The 12,824-nt window shown below is 38.1% G+C and overlaps 1 protein-coding gene and 1 pseudogene across 1 annotated transcript in view; both read left to right on the forward strand.

The window, feature by feature from the left end:
* Positions 1–3,791: 3,791 nt before the first annotated feature.
* LOC140629482 (Y-box-binding protein 1 pseudogene) lies at positions 3,792–4,739 on the forward strand (annotated as a pseudogene).
* A 4,425-nt stretch (positions 4,740–9,164) lies between these two features.
* Positions 9,165–12,824, forward strand: part of LOC140629483 (transcription intermediary factor 1-alpha-like) — a 116,153-nt gene continuing 112,493 nt past the window's right edge. The window contains exon 1 of the mRNA XM_072818988.1: positions 9,165–9,220. Within this exon, the coding sequence (XP_072675089.1) occupies positions 9,165–9,220 (56 nt within the window). The remainder of the gene's footprint in view (positions 9,221–12,824) is intronic.

Below are 12,824 nucleotides of genomic sequence, written 5' to 3' on the forward strand. Positions count from 1 at the left end.
ATATAGTATATGAATGTATCTTTTTATCTCCACACATAGAGATAGATGATATATTCTGGTCTGTAACCTTAATAAAAAATAAGATACACATATAAAATATTAATGGTAAGTGGGTATCATGTAGCCTGATATGTTCTTTATTTGAAAGTTAGAACTATGGAAATTCATTAACACTTTTTGTGGTATAAGTACTTAAAAAAGAAACCCTAGAAACAGAAGGAACCTCAATACTTCTCTGAACCCAGCATCTCACCAAGAACACAAATTCACTGAAAGCCAACTCCACTAACTTCATCTGATTTGGGGGATAATAAGCTACTAACTCCAAAAGTAAAATATTGCTGTTAGAATGTTATTTCTTTTTTTTTTAGAATGTTATTTCTTAAATTGATTAAAATGTGCTTTCTCATAAAATTCCTGCCATCATTTCTATTTTTGCTTCATAAACTGAATGAGGCTCTTTAAAAACTTTCTTTAGATGATAGCTTTTTAAATAATTTCAGGTTGGATACACATAATTTTTTCATTTAAAATTTTCCCCAATTCTTACTACTTTTCTGTGTATCAGAGGATTTCCAGGCTCATTACCTTCTTGGTGCTCATATCTGGACGTCCTCAGAGACACTTATTCTCCTTTATTGTCTGACTCATGCCATTCCAAAGTCAGGATTACCTTTCAAAGGGAATAGTCAGCTGGGTGATCCAGCTGTTTATTAGTCCTAGCAATATCAGGCTTGACGTTCTCTAACTATAAATATCAAGGCAGACAAAAGTTTGTTTACTGTTTTCTAGTTTCAAGCCTATTTTATTATTTTGGAATTTTTAAATGAAATAAAATAATTTAAAAATTATTTTAACAACTTTATATATCCTTTGTAAATTTTGCAAATTTTTAAGGTAATCTGGATCCAAATATTTGCCCTCTTAAGTAATGTGGGAAGCTCATTTCAGTACAATTAATGTGTTAGGAACTATGAAATATAACACTTTGAAAGAGTCATGACCAGACCACATTCCTTTCATTTTAACTTAATTTAACATTATTATGAGGAGTGAATTAAGGGTTGACTGGATTTTCAAAATTATATATTAACATACACACACATATGCATACAGACACACACACACACACACACACACACATTGAAACGTACTTTGGAGCAAAAAGGGACATTAGTGTAGCGATAACTTGTAGGGCAATGGCCAGAACATTAGCCTTATATGGGATCCTAAGTTCTCTTAATAAATAATCAAGCCTAGAATATTATTGTGAAGTTCCACTTACAGGGCACATAGTGTTCAAATTCAACTGACATTTGAAATTATATGTCACCACTATGAAAGTTCTTGTAGGGATCCCTGGGTGGCGCAGCAGTTTGGTGCCTGCCTTTGGCCCAGGGCGTGATCCTGCAGACCTGGGATCGAATCCCACGTCGGGCTCCCAGTGCATGAAGCCTGCTTCTCCCTCTGCCTATGTCTCTGCCTCTCTCTTTCTCTCTGTGTGACTATCATAAATAAAAAAAAAAAAAAGAAAGTTCTTGTATTATTATTATTTTTTTTTAGTTCTTGTATTTTTTGAAAATGCTTTGACAGGGAGTCAATTTGCAATTGAGATGAAGGATTATCAATGTTGCTTGCTTTTATAAAGATGTAGTGGGAGGAGACATGTAAAATATCAAAACATTTAGTTGGATGTGAGAATAAATTTATCTTGGTGTATTTTCAAAAGTTCTCTTTTATTTTATACAACTTTGTCTGCCCAGTATCCAAGCTCATCCCTTCTCTAATAATTTTATTTAAAAAAATATGACAGATGGGATGCCTGGGTGGCTCAGCGGTTGAGCCACTGCCTTTGGCGCAGGCCGTGATCCCCGAGTTCTGGGATCAAGTCTCACACCGGGCTCCCTGTGTGGAGCCTGCTTCTCCCTCTGCCTGTGTCTTTGCCTCTCTGTGTGTGTTTCTCATGAATAAATAAATAAATAAAACATTAAAAAAATATGACAGAGAAGTTTTAAGATTTGGGGTTTGACTTGCTTAATTATTAAATCTTAATGATTAATCAAATCATATAATACTTCTTGACTTAAAAGACAACACACAGCATTGAGATAATGGATTAAAATAGGTTGTTTCATTAGTGTAGTGTATGGTTTGTAAGTAAGCAATAAAGACTTGATGATTATATTATTAAGCCAGTGTATAAATAATAGACTGCAGAATCTAATCTAACACATGAGTTTATTCAGTTCATTATCTGTATGTTTGTATGTGTGTGTATAACTGTGTGCGTCTAACAGCTGTTATTTCAAGAAATCAAGAAGGGCCAGGAGAAATGGGAAAGGCTGTGCTGATTCCTAAAGATGACCAGGAGAAAATGAAAGAACTGTTTAAAATCAATCGGTTTAACCTTATGGCTAGTGATTTGATTGCCCTTAACAGAAGTCTACCAGATGTAAGATTAGAAGGGTGAGTTTACATGTGTTATATAATCTTATATATTAGGAATGTCTATATCTCACAATATCTCAGAACGTCTGGATCTCGGGTTCTGAATACCTGGGCCATAGCAGGGATGTACTGTGCATGCATATAATGAGAAATGTGAACAATTTTCTTCTCTAGGAGAGAAAAATAGTTTACTTGCAAAGACATTGCAGAATATGCAGCCTAACAGGTTTCTTTCCATGAGATCTTTTTGGTCTGCTTTGTTTTATCTTGCCAAATACAGAGTAAGCATGCTTTTTGATAGGTTATTTGCTTGCCTGCATGGAAAGCTCTTATACTTTGTGTTGAAAAACTATGTGCTTTGTTACTCCAGTGTAAAAATGGCCAATTGCCTGTGTGATTCTTTGACCCTTAAGCATTATTTCTTATGGATTCCAGCAATTTATGGTACTATTTACAATTAGAATGTTCAGTTATCAGCCACGGAAGAAATATTCACTGGGAAATAATAATACTGCTTGCAAAATGATGTTGACAAATTCAGTTTGTTTGTGATTAACTCTAAGCCATGCTCTAGATAGTTGAACATATTTTAAGTGGGTATAATAAAAATCAGAATATTTAGTGGCAGTATTGTCATCCTACTAATCTAGTCTTATAAAGCAAACTCTAGGTGCTTAGAAAAGATATGTCCTGAGACTTCTGAAAATCTCCAACTTTACAAATATGCTGCAGACCCCATTTCTATGTAAATAGAAGTTGTTGCTTTAGATATGTAATGACTTTCTCCATATAAAATAAAATCACGATTAATGCAAATAATGTTTGCCACCAATAATGGGTTATAAGTAGCATAGTGATGTTAACATCGTATTAACTAAATCTGATTCTTTTTCCTTTCTAAATTACTTCAGATAAGACCAAAATAGAGTAATCAAATCTTGTTGAGATGGTGGGGGTGGATTGTTAGAAGGCTTATTTGATAGCGAAGTAACTGGTTTTGTACACCCTTGTATGCTTTTGAAAATTATGCTGAGTGAAATAAGTCAAACGGAGAAGGACAAACATTATATGGTCTCATTCATTTGGGGAATATAAATAATAGTGAAAGGGAACAGAAGGGAAGGGAGAAGAAATGGGTAGGAAATATCAGAAAGGGAGACAGAACTTGGAAGACTCCTAACTCTGGGAAACGAACTAGGGGTGGTGGAAGGGGAGGAGGGCGGGGGGTGGGGGTGACTGGGTGACGGGCACTGAGGGGGGCACTTGATGGGATGAGCACTGGGTGTTGTTCTATATGTTGGCAAATTGAACACCAATAAAAAATAAATTTATTATAAAAAAAAAAGAAGGATAAGCCCAGGAAGTACCTTGGCAGTGTCGGAGATGGAGAGACTGTGGACTTGGATGTTGTTGAGGGAGAAGAGGGTGCGGAGGCAGCCGCTGGCACGGGCCCTGGTGGAGTTCCAGGGCAGGCAGTTGATAGGCAGCAGCCCGCAACCGTGATAGGCGCTCTCCGCGGCGCAGGGGTCCTCCACGCAACCGCCAGAGAATTACCAGAATAATGAGTGGGGAAAAGGAGGAGGGATCCCCGAGCTCCGCAGGCCCGCCCCACCGCGCCGGCCCTACCGCAGGCGGCGGCTCCCACCTCAGCACAGCGGAGGCCCCCGGCGTCCACCACGGTGTTCCAACCCTCCTGGGCAGGGACAAGGGAGGAAAGGTGCTGACAACCGGGGTGCAGGAGAGCAAGGTGGCCCAGTGAGACACAGCATGTGTGAGGTTATAGACCACGATTCCGTAGGGGTCCTCCTCGCCAAAGACAGCCTGGACAGGATGGAAAGGAGGAAGATTCGGACAATCAAGGAGAGGAGACCCAAGGTCCGCAGCCACCGCAAGGTCGGTACCGCCGCAACTTCGATTACGGACGCAGACGCCCAGAAAACCCTAAACCACAAGGTGGCAAAGAGACGAAAGCGGCCGATCCACCAGCTGAGAATTGGTCCGCGAGGCTGAGCGGGCCGGGGCTGAGTACGTGCCGGCTTACCGTCTCTACCGCCCTCCGGGTTAGTCATCCGACGTGGAGAAATGAAGATGAAATTCCAGCAGTAAGAAATGAACGAAAGAGGGATACCTGGGTGGCGCAGCGGTTTGGCGCCTGCCTTTGGCCCAGGGCGCGATCCTGGAGACCCGGGATCGAATCCCACGTCGGGCTCCCGGTGCATGGAGCCTGCTTCTCCCTCTGCCTGTGTCTCTGCCTCTCTCTCTCTCTCTCTGTGACTATCATAAATAAATAAAAATTAAAAAAAAAAAAAAGAAATGAACGAAAGATTGGAGCTGAAGACCTTAAGTGCTTGCTTTTTGCCCATTGACCAGATAAATAGAACTATCTGCATTATCTATGCAGCGTGGAGTTTTTTTTATTATTTTTACCTAAAGACGTCTCTTTTTGGTAATGATAAACGTGTTAAAAAAAAAAAACAAAAAAAACAAAAAAAAAAAACCCGGGATCCCTGGGTGGCGCAGCGGTTTGGCGCCTGCCTTTGGCCCAGGGCGCGATCCTGGAGACCCAGGATCGAATCTCACGTCGGGCTCCTGGTGCTTCTCCCTCTGCCTCTCTCTCTCTGACTCTCATAAATAAATAAAAATTTAAAAAAAAAAAGCCTGTTTTTTCTCAATACACCTTTAAAGGTTTTTAAAATTGTTTCATATCTGGTCAAGTTGAGATTTTTAAGAACCTCATTTTTAATTTGTGATAAAAGTTTACAACTTGATTTTTTCAAAAAAGTCAACAAAGGGCAAGCACCCTTAAATAAAAAAAAATTTTGAGACAGTTTTACTTCTCTTAAATAGTAAAATGTTTCATAAATTATTTAAAGAACCATATAGAAGGTAAACTTATAGCTATGCATAGTTCCAATGTTTTAAAGAAGATATAATTAATTCAGAGAGAAGAGACAAGCAGGATAGAGATGATTAATAAAATCAGGAGGTTAGTTACTGGATCCATTACTTTACCCAACACCAGTACTAATGCTTTGACTTCCTCCCCTTTTATTCCTTATTTATTTATTATTTATTTATTTATTTATTTATTTATTTATATTTATTTTAATAAACTTCCATTTTTAGAGCAGTCTTAGGTTCACAGCAAAATTGAGTGGAGTGTACAGAGATTTCCCATATACTCCCTACTCTCACACATATATAGCTTCTCCCACTATCACCACTCCCTACCGGAGTGGTACATTTATTACAACTGATGAACCTGTAATGACACAGCATTATCATTCAAAGTCCATAGTTGACATTAGGGGATGCTCTGGGTTGCTTTGCATTTTTACATAGAAAATCTGTTGCCTAGTATTGTCTAGAGTCTTAGAAAAGCAGAAAAACACCTAGAAGAAAATGAAAATCACCTGCACTCTCACTCAGGAAAAAAACAGTGAAATATAAACTTCTGGTATATAGACTTTCAGGTCTTTCCTTCCTTCCTTCTTTCCTTCTTCCTCTTTTTGTCTTCTGAAACTTAGTATTTCACCTATTGACAAGAGAATATTTAAAGGCTACATAGCATTTTATTACATGATCACAACACATTTTACTTAAGCAAACTTAGTACTGGTTTATGGGTTATTTCTACTTGTTTGGCTATCATAACTACTGCTATGATTTTTTTTTAAAAAAACTGTGCATATGCAATTATTTAAATTTGTGCATACTTTTCCATAAAATAAAGTTTAAGAGTAGAATTTTGAGGTCAAACGTCTACATGCAATTAAAATTTTTGCTGTGGGGTGCCTGGCTAGCTCAGTCAGAAAAATATGTGACTCTTAACCTCAGGGCCATGAGTTTGAGTCCCACATCAGATATAGACATTACTTAAGTAAATAAATAAATGAATAACTTAACAAAAGGATTTTTGCTACATATTTCAAATTGAACTGATTTATACTTTCACCAGCACACTCATACTTTTATAGTACTACGCTTTTATAAAAAGAAATGGCAGATAGCACCTTCTGGTCATGCAGTCTAGAGAAGCTAAATGAATATACTTTTCCAATTCTAAGGAACAAATGCTTACCAGTATGAGGGTCAACCTGGATTTGTTCATTGTACAGTTTAGAACAAGAGTACACTTGAAGCTCTGAAAAGTTCTGATATCAGCTATTCTGATAGAAAGCAAGACTTCAAATTGCATGTTTTATTACCAAATCTCATTTGGAGTGATTCCATTCAAATATTTACGAGGAATGAATAATGAATTGAATGTAATAAATAGTTTTTTCTCTTAATGATTGATACGTACATGAAAGAAGGAAAATATTATCGGGGATGAAGTGTGGTCGGACCTCAGGATTTCAACATTATTTTTTTTTCCTATGCAACAAATTGTAGGAAATCATGGTTTTAAGAGAAATTTTTCTCTTTTTACCTTGAGATAGGAGCAGTGTTGGGGAGGAAGTCTGAAATAATGGAAAAGTCTTTAAACAGATTTCCAAAGATAAACAATAACTCCAGGTATAGAAGCATTCAACTCATGGCTACCCTGTTCAAGGTCCTATGCTAGGCAAGTGGGTGTAGTAAGATGATTAAGCTGAGCTTCTGACCCTTACAATATAATGAGGAGACAATTAATCATAATACAAAATAAGTGACATTGAAGTTCTGAAAAGGAGAATGAATTCTCCTTGAGAGGCAAGAATGAGAGGGGCAGGGGCTACTCCAGGAAGACCTCACAACCTTCTAGGGCATCCGGTCATAAAGTCTGTAACAAGCAATATTTTACTATGATTCTAACGTTAAAACAGGGCAGAGACAGTATTCCTATGAGATTACTTTTCAGCCTTGTGAGGGGTTAGGAATACATATAACCACAGAGCTATGGACTGATGTTATCTTTTTTTTTTTTTTTTAAGGATTTCATTTATTTATTCATGAGAGACACAGAGAGAGAGAGAAGAGGCAGAGACAGAGGCAGAGGGAGAAGGAGGCTCCATGCAGGGAGCCCAATGTGGGACTCGATCTGGGACCCTGGGATCATGCCCTGTGCTGAAGGTAGATGCTCAACCGCTGAGCCACCCAGGCACCCTGATGTTATCTTTTTAAAAATCAAGTGAATCTAGAAACAATTTCAGGATTGATAATAATTTTTCTTTATAATTCTTTTTTAAATAATAAATTTATTTTTTACTGGTGTTCAATTTGCCAACACACAGAATAACACCCAGTGCTCATCCCATCAAGTGCCCCCCTCAGTGCCCGCCACCCATTCACCCCCACCCCCTGCCCTCCTCCCCTTCCACCACCCCTAGTTCGTTTCCCAGAGTTAGGAGTCTTCATGTTCTGTCTCCCTTTCTGATATTTCCTACCCATTTCTTCTCCCTTCCCTTCTGTTCCCTTTCGCTATTATTTATATTCCCCAAATGAATGAAACCATATAATGTTTGTCCTTCTCCGATTGACTTATTTCACTCAGCATAATACCCTCCATCCAGTTCCATCCACGTCGAAGCAAATGGTGGGTATTTGTCGTTTCTAATGGCTGAGTAATATTCCATTGTATACATAAACCACATCTTTATCCATTCATCTTTCAATGGACACTGAGGCTCCTTCCACAGTTTGGCTATTGTGGACATTGCTGCTAGAAACATCAGGGTGCAGGTGTCCCGGCGTTTCATTACATCTGTATCTTTGGGGTAAATCCCAAAGATACAGATTTTAAAGGCTCTTCACCACTGTCTTCCAGCTTTCCATGTGGCCTTTGAAAAGTTTGATTCCATCTGACTCTTAGTCTTTTATATCTGACTTGTTCATCTTCTCTTTAGATGTGTTAAGGATGGCTAGTTCCCTTGTATTCCTTTTTGTTTTTTTTTTTGTCCCCTTGTATTCTACATAGCCGCCCCCTCTTCTCTCCTCTTGCTCCATTTCAAGTGTGGGCATGCACACTTCCTTCCATTCCCAATGATGGCAGCTAAGACTTGGCTGGAACATTTGATAAGACTTTTCTAAATGCTTAATGATTTCAGGATGGAATTTTAACACATCAGGCTAAATTTTTTGAATTTATCATTCTTGACCCGTAGTGTCAATTCAGTTTACAACTTTACACCACGATAACCATAATGTCACTTTTCTGACAAGTCATTTTTCCAGTATAGCATATTTTCACTCAAAAACATTAAACAAATATTCTATAAGCAGCAGTATTTTGATATTATCATTTTAGACAAAGACTCACTCGCCAATTCACTTGACACAATTTCTAGGTAAAGAGTATCATGTGGAACAGATCCTAACTGTGTGCTATGTTTAACTTGTACTGTGTCTGTTTTTCACACGCATTAAGTAAGAGGAATTCTTCAGTGTGTTTGAAGTGATTTTCTGGTTAGCCTTCATTTTGTCCTAAAGGGTTTTTTTGTTTTTTGTTTTTTTGTATTGTGACTTTATTTTTAAGAGCATCGCAAGTACAAAATAGTATGAGCCTCCAAAAGCTCAAGTATTGGTGGAAAGGAAATGGTACAGAAAGAAGAGAAGAATGAGAAACCTAGCTATTCAAAAAAGATGGGTGTGATAAACAGAATGAAAAGGGAGAAAAAATAAGATACTTTGAATGTTTTCAAAGGAGAGTTCATCATATTGTATATAAAGTTTTTGCAAATTATGAGAAGATAAAGAAAAATTCTGACTCAGTCATATATTTTGGGAAATCGATCATGCCCACAAAAGAAGCTGCTTCTGGTTGTAGTCTCAAGAAAGAGAAAATTATCAGGTGTGTCTCACTCTGACACAGAATGTCTGGCTGAAAGTCCATTAGATTCCCCTCCTTCCTCCTCCTCCACCCACCACCAGGTCTTTAATTCATCTTTTGGCAAATACAGTTAACCTTCATTACATTAGGTTTTACATGCAAATCATGTTTGTTTATTTTCAAATTATCACTTGTTACTTATACACATTTGTATTATTTAGTTGTTATATTTTTCTGCAAAAATTATATAAGATCTTGGGCTGGGATTTAAGGCATCATAATTCTTCCCATTAAAATTAGTGAAGTTATTTTTTTGAAAATGGATTTTTAATTAACACTGTATTTAGGACAATGAATTAAAGATGTTAAACAAGAGGATAGTTGAATGTGGTGTTTCTCAAACTCTGTAGGTCCAAATCTCAACTGGGGTCTTATACTAAGGAGTCCCTGAGCCTGACCACAAGCCAGAGGACAGTTTACTGCTCCATAAGAGTGCCCTTGAGCTAGAATAACCAAATATATATTGTGCAAAGTAGACACTTTCAGCAGTGAAAGCGGAGCTATTAATACCTACATCAGGAAAACTGCAGTATAATGAGACTGTCCCAGGCAAATGAGGAATGTGTTTGAGTCCATCTCTTTTACCTAGAGTCAGTAATGTGCCTGTAGATGATTAACAACTAGCTCTCTAGGGGGAGAGAGGCCCATTTCAGTGTTTGCTTCTACCTGCTAGAAAAAGCCCATTGCGATGTTTGCTTCTATCTGATAGATTTCCATAGTATAAATACTCCCACCAGGGCCAATTTTAAGCTACTAATAGTCTAACAACCAGCTTGCAAGGTTCTTGAAAACTTGGCAATCAGTTTTTGCCAGCCAAGAACCAACATAACACAACAAGCCAGCTCCAGTCCAACAGTCCTGGAGTGCAGATATTAATTATTTGCAGTTCAGAGTAGAATTTGGCTTTCCTTCCTCAATATCCTATATTCCTGTTTCTTCTCTGTGGATAGAATTCTTCCCAGCAGACTAGAAATTCTACTACTGGGATGCCTGGGTGGCTCAGCAGTTTAGCGTCTGCCTTCGCACCCAGAACATGATCCTGGAGTTCCAGGGAGGAGTCCCACATCAGGCTCCCTGCATGGAGCCTGCTTCTCTCCCTGTGTCTCTGCCTCTTTCTCTCTGTGTCTCTCATGAATAAATAAATAAACTCTTAAAAAAAAGATTAAATAAAGTATGTTTGGAGGAATTAGGATTGAGATTCTTCTGAGGGTAGTAGAATTTTCTTTTAATATCTTATTTATTTAATCATGAGAGACACACAGAGAGAGAGAGAGAGGCAGAGAGACATAGGCAGAGGGAGAAGCAGGCTCTCTGCAGGGAGCCTGATGTGGGACTCAATCCCGGGACTCCAGGATCATACCCTTGGTGGAAGACAGATGCTCAACTGCTGAGCCACCCAGGTGTGCCATATTTAATCTACTCAAAAAATATTTCATGTGTTTTCAGTATGCTATGTATTGTGGTATACAAGAATACAGCCACCCAATATCACTAGTGTCGTCAGAGTCCAGGATAGTCCATCTTGAATAAAACCATGTGCTATCAACAGGCCAATCAGTGTCAGACAGCACCAAAATCAGCACAGTTCCATGAAAAGATAACCAGGCTTACATATTATTTCAGCAATCTTCAGGGTCTTTTAATTTCCTGTAGGCAACTAAGAGTATAAATGGTGTAACTACAGATATGGCACAAGAATATGCAGATGTAATTACACAGGATGGTTGGAATCTAGGAAGCAAATATTTCTCTGAATGAGGATCTAAAGGAAACATAATATTCAGATACACAGTTCCTTCTAGCATGAAGACAAATGTCATAGAACCACGAAGAGTACTTTAGCTCCTAGACCACAGCTCCATTCCAAAAAGGTTATTCTGCATTTGCACAACTAAAGCAAAGTTAGGTTTACCTGGAACTCAGGGATGGTTTGCCTCCACATATATCAAGTCTCTCCTTTTAGGAGGCAGATGCTTGTTTATATATTTTAAGTGATGATTATTTTCAGTGTCTACTCCTGCTAGATCCCAGTCTCAATATAGGTCACTTCTTCTTTATCAAAATCAGCTTTTTCTCTCTCCTTAATGGTATCCCAAATTTTGGGCTGTATTCGTGACACCAAGCTGCAAAGAGAAGTGAACACAATACTGTCCCCAGGAAGTTCACATTTCAGTTGGGGAGAGAGATACAATTATATATACCATTAACTATAATAAAAATAAGAGATAAATAGAGGTACAGACCAAAGACAGAATGAATCGTTAAACTAAGAACATAAGGATCATAAATTCATTTTCTAGTAGCTATTAGCATCTACGTGCTGTCTGCTTTGACTATTTTCCAGCATGCCCACATACACTTTGAATTTTGCATCAGACCCATGTGTTTCCTGTTCAAAAATACTTAATTTCATTTTTAAAAGTCACCATTAGATTTTTTAAAAGAACTTGACAAACTGATCACAAAATACACATGGATAGTGATGCGGTATTTCTCTGTTTAAAGTTTACATTATAGATTCTGACTAGAATATATATGATCGTGCAAAAAAAAGTACTTGTATTCCTATTCAAATTGCTACTGAGAAGCAAATCTCTAAATACATTACGGAAGGTAATAAAGATATTTTGTTTCCTTATGAAAAAATATATAGAATAGTAAATATATAAGAATATTCTAAACAATTTGAAAAGAGAAATAAAAGGGAAAGTAGACTTACACTTAGATAGCAAGACATAGAGATATAGAAATCAAAAGAGTGTCAGAAAGAGACAAATCAATTAATTAAACAGTATCTGAAGCAGATCCATGCATATATGGAAATCTGGTAACAGCTACAGGTAGCATTTCAAATTGGGAAAAAAATAGATGAACCATTTAATGAAAGTTGTTGGTACCACTGGTCATCCATATGGAAACAAGAAAAAATTTGGTTTTCCTTTCCTTCCTCCCCCTAAAAAACAAATGTTCACATCACAGAGCTGTTACTCTATTACATGGTTGTTATCAGGAATGAAGTACATTTATGTGTAGAAATTTGAAATGATCTTCAGACTGTAAAGTTAAAAAAAGCAAGTTATAGAAACAATCTATACAGCACAATCTTATTCACATGTGTTTGTGTAAGGGAGGGGAGTGAGAAACCCAAAATCCCAAATATTCATGATTGAACTCATGGATTGAACTCACAATCCAGATATTCACAATTCACAGATATTCACAATTCACAGATATTCACAATCCAAATATTCATGGATTGAACTCACAATCCAGAGATCAAGAGTCACATGCTCCACAGACTGAGCCAGCCCAGCACCCCAAAGTCTGGCCATTTGTTTTGAGTGAAAACTGTTGGGCTGGGGGGATCAAGGGGCATTGGGAGGCACCAACAAAGTGGCGGTGGACCCTCCGTCTTCTCACCCTCGCCTTGGGATTTTCCTGCCACCAGCAGACCATCCGAGGACACATGGCGGGGGGTGGGTGGGTGGGTGGGAACAGGACCTATGCAGGAAACTGGAACCACACCTTATCCAAACCCCCATATAAGGGCATAAGCAGTTATCGC

Source organism: Canis lupus (genome assembly GCF_048164855.1).
Source record: "Canis lupus baileyi chromosome 15 unlocalized genomic scaffold, mCanLup2.hap1 SUPER_15_unloc_1, whole genome shotgun sequence".
Taxonomy (NCBI): domain Eukaryota; kingdom Metazoa; phylum Chordata; class Mammalia; order Carnivora; family Canidae; genus Canis; species Canis lupus.